At 44.2% G+C, this 18796-nt stretch overlaps 1 protein-coding gene across 1 annotated transcript; it reads right to left on the bottom strand.

Annotated features, from left to right (window-relative positions):
* Nucleotides 1-308: 308 nt before the first annotated feature.
* Nucleotides 309-16894, bottom strand: LOC128378194 (trinucleotide repeat-containing gene 6B protein-like). The gene is made up of 21 exons (XM_053337636.1): nt 16603-16894; nt 15073-15160; nt 14791-14812; nt 13954-14391; nt 10583-13591; nt 10186-10335; nt 9853-10043; nt 9518-9580; nt 9098-9256; nt 8835-8972; nt 7984-8193; nt 7617-7733; nt 6708-6903; nt 6096-6248; nt 5736-5903; nt 5169-5315; nt 4359-4451; nt 3870-4085; nt 3559-3629; nt 2500-2639; nt 309-2404 (listed from the first exon to the last, which is right to left on the bottom strand). Exons 2-21 carry the CDS (start codon nt 15127-15129, stop codon nt 1831-1833), a joined length of 6312 nt encoding a protein of 2103 aa, XP_053193611.1. The 5' UTR covers nt 15130-15160; nt 16603-16894; the 3' UTR covers nt 309-1830.
* Between the last annotated feature and the right edge of the window lie 1902 nt (nt 16895-18796).

The following is an 18796-nucleotide window of genomic DNA, read 5'->3' as shown; positions in this document are numbered from 1 at the left end:
GTACATCCAGTTAACACACTCATAATTGCATCACAGGAGTAAATCATTTCATACAGTAAGCAGTGGCTTACTGTAGAATGACGTGGGTATTAAATAGGATTGGTTTGTGGATAGTAATGAGGGTGACAGATGGACATCCTCGCGCCTGTTTCCCCGTCTTGTCTTTAATGCCACGTCTTTGTCGTAGTCATCAATGAAACATGCACAAGACATTATAATTAACAGATAAGGGATGGTTTAATGCTAGGAATGCTTTAATGTAGAAAACAAATCACAAAAAACATCTAGAAAATGACCCAAAAGACACATTTAGAAGCCAATACTTTCATCTTTATTAATCTTGTTCTCATTTGTTTAAATAAATTTTTCCTTTGTAAAATCTCAAAACGAAAACACTGAACAGGAGTGTTAAAGCCTGTCTTAATTTAAAACAAATACACAACAACAAAACATTAAAAACGTACGGTAACTCTTACTCTGCATCTGTAAACAACCCGTCCCACCCCTCCCTCCCGTTCCACACAGTTTGATAAGATTTGGCATGTCCATTTTCTCAACGCGTATGCCTTCAGCTCTTTGTGTCATTAAAATGTTCTTTTTTTTTTTATTATTGCAGGTCGGACAATAAAAAAGACGAGTCTGCTAAAAAAAAAAGAAAAAACAAACAACTTCAAATGAGAGAAAAAGCATTAGTGCCAATATTTCTTAACACACAGTCAGCAGTATACCGAATGCACTCAAAACATTTTGTATAGACCTTCTGTATAGTAAGCAGCCTTGCCCACATTAATGACAGGCAGTAACATGCACACACACATTGTCCTCACATTCACACACACGCACAAAACTGTGGTGGTTTAATCCACTTACTTGGTCTCAGTCTCACTCATACTCATGTCCACATAGTGTGTGTGACACCGTGCGCAGTATCCACACATGGAGAAATGCAACATAGCCTCAAACTGCCAGCAATTTTTAACATTTATCACTGCAACAGTAACAAACATGTTCAAGAGAGAATAACAGAGAAAGAGTGCGCAAGATACAACAGTAGGAGGTCAGCATTTTGAAAACAAAACAATGACATTTTTCAATATTTTCACTGTTCAAAAAATTAAAACCATACATACAAACAAACTGAAAAAAAAACAACCCCAAACTCAACATACACAGTAAGATACAGTTTTGTTGTCAATCAGAGCTGTTTGCATGTGTTTGGATTCGGTCTCCTTTTTTTTTTTTTTTTCTTCCTTTTTTCTTTTTAAGGAGACGTGAATACAAACTGCACTTTAAACCTCACATCATGTAGTAGTTTTAAGATCTCTTATACGATGAAGGTAATGCTGTTTACAGTGCCCATCTGTCTGAAGGCTTGTCTGTTTTTGGTGTGTGCATGTGTATGTAAATCTGTTGAAAAGTCCCCTATTTACTAAGCACATTGCAATCCAGTCAAGTCTTTCAGACCAACTGACTTTTCATTCTTTTTTTTTTTTTCAGGTTTCAAGTCTAAGCAGTTGAAATCTTCATCTGTGGAAAAAGGCTGTATACACATCTAACAGTCCCTGCATTTGTTTATATAATAGCTTAAGTCTGGCCACGAGAATGTGTGTAAGCATGTCTCACATTTCTGCTTTATGTGTGTGTGCACATTAATATGCATACCATGTATATGTATGCACATGTGTGTAAATGTGTAGTACATTAATATGCATACCATGTAAATGTGTGTGTGTGCTATAGTAAGTACATATGTATCCCAGTGTATGTCGTATCAGTGTCCAAACCTACACGTACAAATTGGAGAGTGGTGGGGGTGGGGGGTGGGGCTCTTCAGATGGAATCAGCTCCTCCTCCCAGCAGATCGCCGGGCAACAAAGCGGCAGGGCTGTCCATTTGGTGCCTTTCCTCAATTTGCGGTGCCCCCCACAGACTGCTGCTGGGGTATCCCGCAGTCATGCCCCCCCACAGTCCGGACCTCCCGGACTCTACTCCCCCGACACCTCCTCCCTCCCCTGCCCCGTTAGTGCTCCACTGGGAAAATATCCCCAGCCCTGGTCCTTGGGCTGAAGACGTTTCAGAAGAACTGCCTGTACCATCGAGACTCTGCCAGCCGGAGCCGGGGGACCTTACACTACCTAAACCTGCGCCTCCACTTTCCCCTCCTCCGCCACCGTTTCCGTTTCCACCTGAAGTTGTGCCCGCTGACGCCCGCTCACTTCCCGGGGAGCTACCTCCGCTGCTGGCCACGGCTGTGCCTGTTCCAGATGAGCCCTGTGTCCCGCCAGCCGCTGCCCCTCCTGAGCTGGCCCCCTCTGCCCCTCCGGCCTGGGAATGTGCAAAATAGCGAGCAACTTCTTCCTCACTCACGAACTCCGCCAGGATTGTGGTGTTGCCCAGTACACACCTGTGAGAGGGGTGAAAGGTAACACTCTTTAGATTAACAGGAGCATGTTCGGTGTCAAGTGCGTGTGTATTAGGGACTGTTACAGGTTAACCTACATGTGCAGTGCACCCTGGGCCTTGGCTGCTTCCTGCCGGCTGCTGTAGCGAATCAGAGCGCTGCCCTGGGTCAGGCCGAGGTGGAAAGTCAGCAGGGGGCCGTGCTGCATGCAGATAGTCCTCAGTGTGGATCCATCGATCTATAGGGAAAGAAGAAGAAAGGTTAAGGCTCAGAGAGTGCGTGTGTGTGTGTGTGTTACAGTAATTGTCCACAATCTGGAGTCATCAATTATAGGGCCAGAAAAGGTCAGAGCATCTCGCAGGTTACGCAACAATGGTTATGTGAATGAAATCAACATTAATAACATTAATAGATTATGTCATGATAATGCACCCTGTGGCTTTACCCATGTCTGTAATTCTGTCTGTTAACTACAGGAGCAAAGTATACAAGTATGTCCACATGAGCACTGAGCAAGGATTACAGTCGAAAAAAAAATAAATTCTGTAACTAAAAACTTTGTCTAGACTTATAATTAAAAGCTTTAATTTCTACACCTTTTCCAGAGCAGTGTCATACTAGTGTCATTTGTGCAAACTCTAATTGATTAAATGGCTCATCCAACTTCACAATCCAATTATGGCTGGGTCACGCATCATTCAGTCTCATTTGCATAAGACAGACTGAAGGAGAATACAGATGAATGACCACAGCGGGTTTATTGCTTTCAAATTCAAACCCCGGCATATCTTTCTGGGGTTTTTTTTTTAATTTTATTTTATAGCTGTGATAAATTCTGCTGTGATGAACGGTTATAAAGAAAGTTCACATTTTAAAATTGCTGGCACAGCTTACTCAAGTAACGCCCCGGTAGCTTACTGGTTAGGAGGAATGCCATATCACGTCAGTGTCTGTGGTTCCAATCCAGCAGTGGACCTTTGTTGCATGTCCGACCCCCCCTCCCCCTCATTTCCCTCTTCTCATTTCCTGTCTCTTCTCTACAATGTCACTATCGTAACATTTTTCCTTGTGTCACTTATGCTGCAACATCCCTGAACTCTCCGCTCAAGGTTTCCATCTCTCTTAATGTGTCCTTTCTTCTTTTTCACACTCCTTACCTGAGGGGTCAGGTTGCTCAGCAGCAACCAGCAACTGCCTCTGGAGGCCACACCGTCGCTCCAAGCTGAGCCTGTAAAGACAAGAAGAGACACACAGAAAGGAGGACAAGGACGAACCAATTAGTTAGGGACATCATCGTTGAAGACAAACAAAAAGATGACACTGAAGAGGACTTTACTTAAATAAAGACAACTTTTATTATAGCTTCTCTGTTACTGTAGTGAGATGTGAGATTTCATCTGTATTGTCTCTACTGAAGTTATAAGTAGACGAATGGTTAAGTAATTCCATATTTCCGTGTAAACAGTACCTGGCCCAAATCTTGACTCTTGGTTAATCCCACCCCCTCCCCAGCCCCGGGCTAACCGCGGGCCTCCACTACCCCATGGGGAAGGTGATGCCTGCTTCTGATTGGTTAAGCCAGGAGGGGGGCGTGGCAGCTGTGAGCTGGTGCGATTGGTCTTCCACAACTTGTTTTGTCCGATGGGCTCTGGGGGCCAGCTGGGTTTGTACTCCGAGTACTTTCCTGAAGAGGAAATGGGGCGGTGGGGGAAAAAAGAGGGGAAAAATGTGTTTTGACAAACAAAAACCACAGAAATTGGCGTTGAGACGACACAGTATCGCCCACTCCTTTGGCGTATTTGTAGAAAAGGCATTGCACACTAGTAAAAAGAGTGAAGACAATTATAGTGACTGAAAGTAAGGAACTGAGAAGCAAATAACAACTGAGCTAATGCCACGGAGGAGATTCCAAAGTCAAAATGTAATAGAAAAAGAGGTTCAACTGATCAAAACATACCTGTGCTGTGTGCATTGCTGAGGGGGCTGTCTGAGGCACTGTAGGGCCAGGCACCAGGTGAAGGCAGCGAGGTGTTGAGGGAGGGGTTTGGCCCTGCAAAACATTACAAGGTTATAAAACACATCCTGATAAACAAGAAAAGGCAACTGCAGTTCAGCTGGACTGCTGATAGAGCCTGTTTGTCAAACCTTTGACCAAAGACTTTATATCAATTAATGGCACTGGTGCCTGTTTTCAGAGCTTTTCAAAACATCTCTCTTCCTTTCTGAATGTCACTAAGAGAAGTAAGGAAACATACTGTATAATGCATGTGTGGATGCAGTGTGGATGATTCATCTTTAAGTATTAAATAAACTAGTGATTTAAAACACAAAAGTCAAACTTGGCTGCATTTGCATCCAGCTGCATGCCTCACTTTGTGCATGAGAGTTTTACCAACGAGTCAGTGAATGGAAAATATTCATTCTTGATCAAACGCAGCAAAATGCTGAATATTACTTTGGAATCGATTATTGAGCAAGCATCCTGATTGGGGGATTCTGTATCATTATTCATATAAAATGTGTATCATTCTATAGTGATATATAATGCACTCTTATTAACAACTATATCTTTACACATTTAAGATTGTGACTGATTCAGTCTTTGGCTCTATCAAATCCTATATATACTCAAAACTCAAAACGGAACCAAAGAACTTTGAACCAGTATATATCACTACTAACACAAATGTCATGATTTTTTTAATCTGTATGTGAAACTTTTAAACTAACAGTTATCAACAGCTCATCAAAACATTGAGTCAAATACCTATGTTGTCTCGCAGTAACTGGTGGTCAGAGTCGTTAAGGGTTGGGGGTCCTGGGGAACCAAGAACACTACCGGGGGTCATGTAGGGGTCAGACTCTGGGTCTCCACTACTCTGGATTCCCTTCCAGGGCACACCGGGCTGGAACTCTATTACCAGAGAACAGAAAACATATTGAATGATTGATATGAAATACTATGAAGCTACTGCAACATTTTAAAACCAAACACAACAATTACAGAACCAAAAACTTGGTGGTTGCAGATGTGCTGAAGCCACTATTTTTTTTCCTTTTTTCTTTTTATTTGTGGACAATTTGACCAAACCTCCTCTTACGTTTAATCTAACACTTGTCTGTATTGCAGGGCTTTAAAAATGGGAGCAAAGGAGTTAAATTAGTTTACTTTACACATATTTACACAAACATATGCTTAAGACACACACAAACACGAGACAGACTGCCACCTGCCTAATAAACATACAGCACCCTGCATAATTACCTCTTGTCTCTACCTTCTCTAATCACAATTCATCGTATCGGAAGAAGACGCAGAGAAAGACAGACTCACCTGGAGGCCAGCTCGATGTGGCAGGTTTGTTCCCCATTTTACTCCCGGGGGTCCGGTGCCAGTTGTCTGCTGAGCTTTGAGGGGGAATACCTAAACCTTCACTGCCCAGCATGTCATACTGGGAGTAAGGGGATCCTCCTCTCACCTTTATAGCGCTGGGTAAAGGGCCTTGGGAATGGCATGCAATTGAGAAATAAGGGTCAAACAGATTGACATTATGATGTTTCATACCACTGATTTACAATGCCTTTCATTCATATACACTGTGAATGAAGACCAATTCTAACCAGGTTAACAGTCTGGGAGGTTATGAATCTTGCCTATGCATAAAAACATGTTAGGAACCATCTGTTAACCTACCATTTTTGTGAAGGTTCGTGTCAGGTGGAGATGGAGCTGGAGAATGTCCCTCCATCATCCATTTGAAGCGGGACTGTTGTCCTCCTGTGTCCTTCATCCCTCCCATCATGGGACCGAGCTCCAGTCCTGCCAGGTTACTGCCAGGGGCCAGCCCTAACAAGAGGAAAAACACAAATGTTCATACTGCATTCGACTCATTTTCAGTTCAATTAATACATTGGCTAAGCTGGTAAAAATGTGTGTAATCAAACTGATGCTGAACACAAGCTGTTTAAAATGGAGGACTGTTGTTGGAGCAACCATGAGGTGTGTCTGTGTTGACACAAATCAGTTGGATATGACTGGATGGCTCTTATTGGCCCATGTAGACAAACAGGTACTCGGAATATTATAGATGCCCGGTGCACACTTGATCCTAAATCTCCTCAATCTGTGGATTTGCTGACATCATGAACTTCATGTCCCGTTGGCAGCCTAATACTACTAAACGTATTAACATAAAACTTTAAATCTCAAATAGATATACCCGTTTTATCAGTTGCTTACAGAGCTGACTGCATCATATCTAACCAATGCAGTCTAACCTGCAGATCATTTGCTCTTCGGACTCACCAGAGTACATCCCTTGGGTTTTGGCATGAAGGTCTGATAAGGGGCTGCCCATCCCGGGATGCGGAAGGGGGTCTACCATGGGCTGTTTGGGTAGGCCCAGGTGAGACGGAGAGAGTTTGGAGCCCCCTCCTGCTGCTGCTCCTCCAACTCCTCCATGCTGTCTTTGCTGCTGCAGAATAGCCATTATCCTTGCCAGCTGGGGACGACAAAAAAAAAAAAATCAAGAAAATATATCAGAATACCTGTTAAGTACGCTGAATGGCCTCAAATAAAGACTTTATTTACCAGCATATAAAAATACACAGATTCCAGTCTACACTGCACAGGGGCACATTGCAGTCACATTAATGGACTTCCAGATGATCATGGAGAGTATGTTAAGTCTTTTTATTTAGTGTAGTTTGTGTAGTTCTGTGTGACTGAGACTTTTCCTGGCATTACCCAAAGGCAGTAAATCTTTAGTAATTAGTCTCACACTTAGTATTCAGTGTTTCCTGCAGCATTAGATTCTATTTGTGGTGGCAGCTGGCCGGCCAAACGCCCCCCTTCACTTTTCCAGCAGTTGTAGAAGCAACAAAAGAGACTTTTTAGTCTGGAGAAGCGGCAGCAGTTATTAACAGACACACTGTAGTCTGTACTGTACAGTTTACTGCCAGATTGACAACATATTGCTAACCTTTTCCTCTGCTCTGCACGCATTCACCATCACTTTTCTCCCACTCAACTACACACATTCCTTAAAAAGGAGCTACGCTACTGTTAAAACTACACATTTCATATAGATGTCCTTTGGAGAATTCTGAGATTTGATGCACTCGTCAATGACTCAAAACAATTTGGGTGTTGTAATGGTTGAGGTTCTGATGTCTTTGCATGGTACTGTGCTGCGTAGAAAACAATAATAGTCACCTGCTGTGGGTCTGGCTGCTGCCTGAGAGGCTGAGGCTGAGGGAACTTCCTCTGGTTCTGCAGGAGCTGCTGCTGCTGCTGCTGTTGCTGCTGCTGTTGTAGCAGGAGTTGACAAGCCTGTTAGTCCGGAGTGCAGAAATAGTCAGAGATGGTGGTAAACAAAGAATATTACTACAGCTGGGGTTCACATTACAGATACTGCAAGTACATTAATAGAGGTGGGTTCACTCCTATTCACTATGCATTTTAAGATATTCTAATACAGAGTTACACAAACACAGGCTATGGTTCAAAAATGTCAACTCTGAAATATTTCACTGAGATGGATCGATACGTCAAATAAACGATCTGACATTTAGTCACATACCAGATGGAACTGCTGCATGTGGGGGTAAATGTTGCTGAGCATTGCTAGCTGCTGTGGGGAAATCTGAGGAGGGAACATTCCTCCGCCAACACCGCCGACCCCGCCGACACTTCCAACGCCACTGACACCTCCCACGCCTCCTACTCCTCCAACCACTCCACCCACGCTGCTGCCAGGAGAGGGCATCTGCTTCAGCATAGGACCCGGCACCTGCATGTCACAGGGATTCATTTTTATACAGCTATCGATACAAAGTGATAACACCAGTAATGAGAAACATGGGTATTCTGATTATAACTACATTCATTACAAAGCTATGGATGTAGTTATTAGCTTTAACTCAAAGAGAGAGGTTTCTAATCTACCAAGCAGGTGTGTAATACAGTTTATCTATTGTTGTGGGACTCAATTTGTAAGTAAGGGGGCAGACAGTATATTCTGCTTGTAATTTTGAGCAGCTGTTCGGAGAGACTTTAAGATGCAACAAGTGTGGACTTGCACTCAGTTGTAAGGTGAGATGAATGAGATAACTAAGGCGCCATCTCCAATTTGGTCATTTTAAAAGGTGTCTGATCAAAAATGTGTGACAGAGAGCTAAACATGTTGTGATATATGTGCTGGAAAAATAACTGAATAAATAATCCAGTTACAGAACATGAGAAACAAAGAATATAAAGTAATTGCAGCGAACAACAGAGTATTGTGTGTTGTGTTTATTGTATATCTCTCCCTCACCCTCTCCAACTATTTACATGCAGCATCAGCCGTATAGGTAAATTATAATTGCATACAGAAATCACATGTAACTAACTCATTGTGACCAGTACTGTCAGACAAAGAAGACAACAGACCTGAGCAGACAGGAACTGATGAGGCACTTGAGCACGTAACCCTGGGGAAGGGTTCATGGGATGCATGCCAGGCTGGTGCATCCCTCGAGGCTGAGGCATCCCTCCGCCACTGCCAACAAACACTCCGTGGCCACCCATCTGTACAATGAAAAGCATACAACAATAACAATGAAGCTGTAGTTGAATATTTCCCATCTGATTGACAGCGAATGTGAAATCGCGGTTAAGCAGTTTAAAGAGCAGCTGCTGTAAAGGAAACATACTTTTTCACCATAGGGCCCCATTTCAACAGGACCCATGTCTTTGGAACTAGGCATTCGGTAACCTCCTCCACCTCGTCCTCCCCTCCTCATCTCTCCATTATAGTCAGTTATTCCTCTCTTGTCTCCTTCCATCTTCTTATCAACACTTGGGTCGTCACCCTAAAAAAACAATAAAAGTAATTTAGCAATAGAGAACTTTGACAGAGACATCACTGATAATCCATCCTTTACATTCCATTACGACAATATCAGTATTCGTAACAGTGAAGCTTAGTTTTTTTGAGCTTTACTATCTTTGTAGAGGAAAATTAACAGTGTAAAAATCAAGAACCCACATAAAAACATCCATGACACATTATAGTTGCTTTTTCAAATAGCTAGAACCATTTTTTTCTCAAATGAATTATGAATGAATCTTACCAGGAGACCCATGTTTGAAAACTGACGTGACACTGGGTTCATCCAGCTGTCGCCTCCTCCACCCTTGAGGGAAGAAATTCAAACATTACTCACAGTCAACAAAAAGACAAGAATGAATACATTATTAAAAATCAATAAAAATGGAAATTGAAGAAAGGTAAAAAAAACAAAGTAAGAACTGCTTTGTCTGACTTTTTTTTCCTGATAGTCACAAAATATAACCGTAACATGACTTTCCTCTACTAAAAAGTAGCTTTTGGTTTTTAATATTTAATGCAATGAGTCACGACAGGCCCACATAAGCTTGAGTGTCCTGGGATTTCATTTGTCCAAACCTTGATGTTGCCTCTCTTTCCTCCGTGAGTCTGACCCCAGCCTCCGGAGTTAAAGGAGGAGCTGCTTCCCTGGGAGCCGGTGCTGTTCCAGACCCCTCCGCTACCATCATCTTCTTCGTCCCAGCTGGGGTGTCGGGAGGCGGCCACAGATCCCTCTCCCTTCCCGCCCCAGCCTTCCATCGACTTTGTGACTGCAGAAAAAAAAAAAAAAAAAAAGATAAAGTTTATGGTCATCTCTCTTGATTTTCTCTCTTTAAAATTTGTGGTTAAAAGATGTTGATTTAAAACTGAGCATCAGGAACTTTAAATTACACAAAACATAACTATTCTCACCAGGTTTACCAGGGTTGGGTGATGGGTTCCCCCAGCCAGAAGTTTTTCCAGGTTCATCTGGTTCACTCCAACCTATTGCTGTATCCGATGTCTGGCCCCAAGCAGTGGTACCATTATCAACGGATTGTGCACCTCCCCACATACCCGGGCCTGGAGAATGAAGACAGTGAACAATCTGCTTTACAATGCGTCAAAGCATAAATAGCAGTTAAATGTATGATGGTGATGGCAAGAGTGAGGTCAATGAGAAAAAGGAAAAAAAAGACTTTGCTAAAGCCTATATAAACTTGTGAGTGAGTAAAGAAAACTATCAATACTTTAAGGATACTTCAAATGTTGATGATAATTCAAATTTGCTTGTCTAATGCACACATGTTTAAAATGGTAATATGCATACCGACTGCTGCGTTGCTAGGGTTTGTGTCCCTGCTGTGCTGCATGCCCTGCTGCATGCCCTGCTGCATGCCCTGCTGCCTTCTAGGTGGCTGTTGCTGCATGGACGGTGGTGGGGCCTGCTGACTGTGACTTTGGCCAGGCGTAGCGCTGTTTTTGTCCCACAGGTTCACATTCTTGCTGTTGTAGCGGGTTGGGTCCCCCCAGGCTGAAGTGCCGTCGTCGATTTCCATTTTGCGGCTGATGGACTGGGGAGACGGCTCTTCCCAGCCGCTTGGCTCCAGGGTGTCACCCCCGCCGCCGGAGATTTGGGGGATTGGGCCGGAGGTCCAGCCCGAACTTTGGTTCTGATTCTTGGATGGTGTGCCTCCACCTCCGACGCTAGGCCGGCTGTTCCACCCTCCTTGTGTGGGTCCTCCTGGTGGCTGCTGGCCCTGTGATTGGTGCTGCTGTTGATTTGGGGCTTTCATTGTTGCCACTTGGCTGTTTGGTATCTGTGCTGCTGCTGCTGCGTGGGGCTTGGCACTCCCCCAGTCCTGGTGGGATTTGCCTCCACCCACATCTCCCCCTCCCCATCCTCCACGCTGAGATCCCCCTTCGTCCATATTACCCCAGGAAGATCCCTCATCAGAGTTGCTTCCACCTCTGTTTCGCCCGTCTCCCCGCCCGTCTCCCCACCCACCTCCAGGTACGGAGTCTCTTTGTCCCCAGTCTCCTCCTCCACCACCACCTCCTCCTCCTCCTCCTCCTCCTCCTCCTCCTCCGCTTTTCCCTCCCCAACCACTTACTTCTCCTCTTCCCGTCCCCTTCCATCCGCCTGTCCCTTTTTCTTCTGGACCATCGCCCCACCCACTACCCTGTTCTCCAAAGTCTCTCCAGTTCCCTCCCCCTCCCCCTCCTCCTCCTCCACCTCTTCTGCGATCCCCCCATTGTTGTTCTTCAGTCCCCCATCCTTTGCCCTGGTTTTCAGGTGGGAGTTCACCCCAGCCTCGAGCTGCCTTTGCCTGGTTGCCCTCCATATCATCTTCTGGTGTTCCTGGCTTCTTTATAGTGCTGCCAGGCATGTGAGAACCACAAGTGGACTGTGGAGCACCGCCATCCCAACCATCCCTCACTGAGGTGGGGCCAGAGTTCATGCTGGTCGAGTGACTGCCAGCAGATGGATCATTAGTTATTGAACTGGTGTTAGACGGGTACCCAGGACCGCGACTAGTGGTAGTGTTCATGGTTCCTGAAGAGAATGCAGAGGAAGAAGAAGAAGTGCTTCTTTCATTTCTGTTTGCTGCTCCCGCCTTGGTGTCCAGGTCCCAGGCCACATTCTGTCGAATCTGGGTCTGCCCCCAGCCCGTGTTAGACAGAACCCTGGGATCCAAGTCAGATCGATTGAGCATGCTCAGTAAGGCCACTTCAGCATTGGAGGTCTGCTGGGAGTGGTTGTGCACAGACGAGGCTTGCTCCTGCTTCGGTCCGCTACCACTCCCTCCTCCACTGCTTCCAGCTATGGACCCTCCTCCACTAGAGGATGAAGGTCCTCCACCTCCAGTGCCTCCACCCTGCCCCCCTCCTCCTCCTCCTCCATCCCACTCCCCAACTGCCCCATCCCCACTCTCCATCCCTTTCTGATTGTCCCAAGCTTTTGTTATAGTTGCAAACTTTGGTGAGGCAGAGTCCGGCAAAACGCTGCCGCTGCTGACACCCGCGCTGCCTCCACTACTGCTGCTGTTGCTGCTGCTTCCGTCTCCTCCTCTACCACTTCCTATTGCTAAGTTACTTGAACTTACACCTCCCGCTGTGCCGCCCCACTCTGCTTCTGAACTCCCGTCTTCCCACGCTCCCTGAGATACCACTGGGGTATTTGAGCCACCGTCATTTCCCCCACCCCACCCTGCCTTGTCACCCTGGCTACCAAAGCCCCATACATTCCCTTCCTGCCCTTGAGCTCCAGTCCCTCCTCCCTTCCACCCATCTGCCTGTGAGACACCTGCACTGAGGTCAGAGGACACTGGAGGCATGGATCTCCAAGAGGAAGAGGCAGCAGAGGAAGAGGATGAAGAGCCAGAGAGATTCCCACTCCCTTCTTCAACACCAGTGACACTCTCCCTCTCACTGCCACCCTCTTGATTTGGTCCTGGTCCTGTCCCTACTCCTCCCGCACCTCCGTCTGAACCCAGCTCCAGTCCTGGGTTACCCAAGTGCTGCTGCTGCTGCTGTTCTCCACTCCTGGTTACCACAGCTGTGTCAGTGTGCTGCCTATGGAGGCCAGTTTGATTCACAGATGAAAGAGAGTGAGTGGTGATGAGGGTGGTGCTGGCAGAGAACGAGGAAGCTGATGTAATGGACGCGTGTAAAGGAAGGCCGTCGCTAGCCGAAGTTGGTGTCCCGCCCTGTACTAGGGCGGGCCAGGCGGAGGGGTTCACGTTGGGGTTGAAATTGGCACCAGGGACGCTGCTGTTGCCACCTACAGGGCTCTCCTGAGGCCCAGGAAGAAGATGGGAGACTTTGGAATTGTAAAATGCTGCTGATCCCAGCCCTGCCTCCACCTGAGAGGAGGTGGAGGATCCCCACACACCACCACTTGACTGAACACATTCATTAAGCGACGACGAGGAGGATAGGGGAGAAGAACGAGGTGGGGAGGGATTGTCCATGTTCCCTGCTCCTCCTCCTCCTCCTCCTACTGCTGCTCCTCCTTTCTGCTGGATGTTTCTCTCGCTCCATGAGGCACTACTGTTGTTGTTGTTACCGGGGCAGTCTTGCTCCTGCGTCCCTCCCGCAGCCCCATCAGAATTCAATTTGGCCCCGCCTAGGATGCTAGGCCAATCCTCCAGGTCAGTCCCATCCACAATCACCTTCCCACAGCCCTGAGAGGAGGACTGGCTGACAGAGCCTGCCCCCCATGTGGAATTTGCATAAGTTGAAGTAGTAGTAGTAGAAGACGGCGACAGACCAGCGACACATAATGAGGATGACGAGGAGGTGGGGGGTGAAGGAGAGGATGAACCCAGGTTGGAATCTGGATGGAAAAAATTGAGACCATTCATTTAATTGACAATTTGAAGACAAATGATATTACCTAATGACTAGAGAATGTACTAACTAGTGGTGCCATGATATATAACTCATATATCACTGTTGTCCTGTTCAACTTCACAACTACAATTGAAGTAAGATAAGATAACAAGTGGATTGTGTGTTGTAATGTCAATTGAAGGATTGTATGTTGCTTTAAAAGTCAATTTAATGGCTGTAGTAAAAACTGTAAACTGCACACTGCTGTTTTTTAACAAAAGCAAGTGACTGGACAGCTACTACTTTAAGAAAGAAGATCACTCGGCATGTGGCGTGTAGTACTCAGTGGACTACATCTCAACCCACCTGTGGCTCCAGCTGTGTTTGCATTGGGGTTATCTGCTCCCTGTGAGGAAAGAGGTGAGGCGGCTCCCCAGCCACTGCCTACTCCAACCCCTCCTGCACCCCCTTCCCCTCCTCCTCCCCCCAGCAGCATGGAGGACAGCGGTGGCTGGCCCCTCTTCAGTAGCACTTTGTGGTCCTGCTGGCAGCGAAATCTTGGTGGTACCTCTCTGGACATGTATCGCTGCTGCTGGGAGGTCTGGCTTCCAGAGGGGGAGGAGGGCTGTCCGTTGGCCACAGCAGTCCGCTGCTTTGCATTGTTCCCACCACCAGGAGGAACTTGTGCAGAAACCCCAGCTGCACCAGGACTGGGGGATGAGGGGGCAATAGGGCCAGGGCTGGGGGACACTGAGCCTGGGGTGGCGAGCGGCTGGGTACAGGAGGGCTTGGCTGATTCTGGCACTGTAATAAACGAATAATAAAAATTGTGAAACGCCAGTAGCCTTTAGTATAATAAAAAGACTAAATTGATGAGGGTTACAGATAGGGCAAGCTAGCAAGTCGCTAACAGTCAAAGAACAATGTGTTTGTTAATTGTTGGACAAAAGTTCTTATTCCCTTGAATGAGAAAGTGTGTCCAACCTTTTGACTAGTGCTGTATGTGCATAACCTTGTACAATAATTTGCTTGGTAATCACAAAACATTAAAGTTCTCATAAGAACTCTGTACTGCTGATTATAGCATATTTAACAAAGAGAAATACAAGCCATACCACTGACATTATCATATGAAATGGTGACTAGTAAAAAGGAAGAAGAATGTGATAATGACAAAAGCAAAAGCAAAAAAAAAAAACATACCTTTGATTTTCTGTTCTGGCACCTAAAACACAAAGAGTGAGTCAGATGAAAGGCAGAAGACAATTATCATCAAGGCACAGTTTATGCCAACATGAAAAATTACATTCTAAAACTTCTCTGAAATAATGAAACTGTGAAAATGACAAGTTCATTTTGAGATGTCCAAGTCTGCAAAAACAATCCTAGCTGAATAAGATGATAGAAAATGATACGGAAAGCAGGAATATCACAGATTATCCTTAAAATATATCAGCAAAGTGTGATTTCAGCAACTGTGTTTACCTTCTGAGAGGTTTCCCTTTTCTTTTTATCTTCTTTCTTCTTTTTCTTGTCTTCCATGAACTGCTGTTCCCTTTCCTGATTCTCCTGTCTGTGGACAGAAATGTACACATTCAATTATTTATGATACACATCAAGCCACGCTGAAAGTAATTTAATGCTCGCAATAGCATTCCTTTCTCTCTCTCTCTCTCTCTCACACACACACACACAGAGCTTAAGACTTAACTAAACATGAATAATATGCATTCGGTCAGTATACTGCCAAGTATACTCCTACACAGTGAATGTTGTAAAGAGTGTAATGTTAACCAGGGGCAGACAGCATGACAGCAGCCCTTGGTAGCCTAGCTTCTCACTGCATAATTCATTAACCAGCAAACGATTGCAATCCCAACCAGCAGACAACACAGCCAGTAGCCAAACAAACCAGTGACTTCAAACTCTACAACAATCATCCTTTTATTTATTTTTTGCATTGCAGTAAGTGGAATGACAGCATTATCCCGGGGGGAGGACACTAGCTTTAATGCCAGTGCATGATGGGACCCATCCAGTGTCATGAAGGACATGCTCTCACTGACCTCACACACCTGCCAAAAGTTAACACACTGTATACAATACACAAATACACAACTTGTAGTCAAGTCACGTGAGCCAGTTTTAATTGAAAGCAGAACATAGCACTGGGGGCTGAGAGGGACATGGTTATCTGTGGGAACGTAAAGGGATCTTACCAGAGAGCTGTAAATACGACTGGGCCCGGTGTTTCTGTTGGCTAAGCTGCACATAATTAGCTACATGTCACAGAGAGCTTGTGTACGCTAACTTGACATGGTATGGCAATAACCTCTCACTGTATCCTATGTAAAATAGACCAGCTGACATTACCTTTGATACTCTGTTGATATAATGCACCAGAATCCCTACTAGCCATATGTCTAGAGCTCCACACCGAGCAAACGACCTGGTTTTTGGTCTAAATACTCGGCAAAGAATAGCTGTGCAGACATTGGACCATTAGAAAAGCTTGACCTGAGTGAGCAAGTAGCTAAGGTTAGCCGACTTTAAAGCAGCTGCTGAGCAGTGAGCTGAAGAGCCGGGGCTCACGGTGGCAGGCTGTCCCGGAGCAAGGTGCCTCCGTCGCTTGGCTCGACGGCTCTAACCTGTACGCAGTTGTTTGCACACCGCAGGCGCGTTATATTAGCTACCGATAAGCCTCGTTAATTTCAAACATCATATTTCATTAATATAACTCAAGGAACTTAAAAGTGGACACAGAAACAGTGAGAATAAGTCAGCGGAGATCGTGCGAGCAGGCTGGTTCATCAGTAAGGCTCGTCGGGGCCTAATTAAACGACCAACTTCAGTGACGTTTCCTCAGCATTGCAACGCACTACAAGCGAAGCTCCTCTAAACTCAGAGCCCCAAATGTTTTTATCTGGGTTAACTCGGAAATAATTAACGTTGCTAGCCAACACACACACACAACGAAAGCCACAGAAGAGTAACACGTATATGTGTAATACTCACCTCGGGAATCACAAAGGACATAAAGTGCTTCTGTGCAAAAATTCTTGCAGACCTACCGCTAGCAGGCTAGCAAGGTAGCTAGCTTAGCGAGCTAGTTCTTCGAGGCTTTCAAGGCTAAGTTGAATAAGAAATGACATCACCGAAAGGCGAAATGTTAATTGTAGAAAAAAACGCGGAAAGGCGAGTGTCCTTTTTGCGCGGCTGATATTCTCAAGCTGTAAACAAAACATGCATAACCCCTTGATGACTGTCAGACGCTGTATGATCGGTTAGTTTACTATCGGCCATTTTGCTTCTGTGTGGAGGTTTAGCCAGCATATGATATCACCAGGCTGGTTGTTGATCAGAGAGGGGAGGAGGAGCAGGGAGCACCGGCACCGACCACCGGGGGGCGCAAGAGCGCTGGATAATGACGTCATATGTATACTGAAAGGCAGATCAGTTTATTAAATAAATAAATACATAAATAAATAAATAAAAGGAGATCAATGTGGGTCTCCTGCAGTCTTTAAATCAAAGGTATTTATAGTGAGAGGAGAGTCTCCACTGGGGGGCTCCAAACAAGGGATGTTCAGTGACTGGAAGTGAACAAATATTAGTTATTATATTAGTTATCTAAAAGAGATCATGTAAAATAGCCTAAATGTGTGTGATTTGGTCAAAGAGATGTTTCAGAGATGCAGTAGTTTTAAGGGAATTTTAGTGTTTGTCCCACTTTCCCACAATCAGAAGCTACAAAATGTCTTAGAGAAGACTTTTTATGTATTTTGGTGTAGTCTGAAATTGTGTCCAATAGCAATATTAGGCTATCTTGGCTCATTTGTTCTGTCTATGGGATCAAATAACCCAGAATTAAGCAAAACTAAGCAAGTATTAATTATTATTACATGTTAAATCAGTTTCATATTGTCTAAATTTAATATTCTTAAAAGCAAATTTACAGTTATTAAGCCAGACTTCTTGATTATCACAAAGGAAGTTAAACAGTATATCGACTCAACTCAATTTCCCTGTTATCCAAAGGCGGTAAAAACTATGAACGCAAACCATAACATTTTGTATAGGATCACATTGTGGAAGAGGAAATTGTAACTGTTTTTCTGTCAATAAAGATGAAGAAGAAAGTGGGGGGCAATGGCAGGAGAAAAAGAAGCCTGTGGGTCAAATCCAGAAAAATATATTTGGCCTGCTGACAAAAGCTAAAGTTTTGACTTTAATAATTAGCATCCAAACTTTTACATACAGTTTTAACAAACTACTGCAGGTAACAAAATAAACACACAGCTCATGTAAAACCCAATCAATGTTATTTTTTCTATTGTCTGTGAGGAAGCAAACTTATCATGCAGTTTTGCAAGATTTTATTTGTGGACCACAGCATTTTTGTCACTTTTAATGAGCATATATATTATTTTTATAGTGTGAGTGATGGTGAAAGAGCATAAAAACTTGCAAAGAGGCAGATGAGCTTTGAAGGTTATGCAGTGTGGACTTTATTACATAGAAATATAGTCAAGTTTAGTTGAGTTGATCCACTAAATTCATATTAAATTAGTTTGATTTTGTTTTCCATTACAATTGTATAGGTTTTTCCATCTTTCATATTATTGATGTAGCTCCTGGATACTGTATTGATGTCTGAATGTAGCTTTATTTCAATATAAAAATCAATTTTATCAAGTGTGTTGTGTATGTGAGCTCAAACGTAAGGCAAAAATCAATTATTTTTGTATTCATTTATTTTTAAACTGGTTACAAAAGATTTGGCAGTGAACAAACAAAACCATTTTGAACTACATCTTCTGCTGAGTAATGTAGTGTCAGTAAAAAGGCACCTGGTGGCTTTCAGTCATACATATTCATATAACTACATTAAATATCAGTATTCATATAACTACATTAAATATCAGTATTCATATAACTACATTAAATATCAGTTTTGTGTGATCTACACCAAAGATTATTATACATACAAATATCCTCTTCACTCATACCTTTGAATCTCTTTGTCTCCCTCACAGCTTTTCTTTCCTCTCTCAACAACAGTAAATGACCAGTGATTCAAATGCCTTTAAAAAGAGCACTTTGTGTGAACCTGTGGCCAAAGTACAGTTACATAATAAAAATGTAAATGCAGTAAGCTGTTTGGATGGAAAAGTCAACTATCATGACATTATTCATGTTCATAAAAGAA

The sequence above is a fragment of the Scomber japonicus genome, chromosome 18 (genome assembly GCF_027409825.1).
Source record: "Scomber japonicus isolate fScoJap1 chromosome 18, fScoJap1.pri, whole genome shotgun sequence".
NCBI classification, from domain to species: domain Eukaryota; kingdom Metazoa; phylum Chordata; class Actinopteri; order Scombriformes; family Scombridae; genus Scomber; species Scomber japonicus.
The sequence above is the reverse complement of the archived record's forward strand: the minus strand, read 5'-3'. Positions and strand labels throughout refer to the sequence as shown.

Coding starts and splice junctions, on each gene's coding strand:
- LOC128378194 (XM_053337636.1), bottom strand. CDS start 15,129: ATGGAAGACAAGAAAAAGAAGAAAGAAGATAAAAAGAAAAGGGAAACC. Junction 4,086..4,358: donor CAGCAATGCACACAGCACAG/GTATGTTTTGAT, acceptor TTTCCTCTTCAG/GAAAGTACTCGGAGTACAAA. Junction 2,405..2,499: donor GCCCAGGGTGCACTGCACAT/GTAGGTTAACCT, acceptor CCCCTCTCACAG/GTGTGTACTGGGCAACACCA.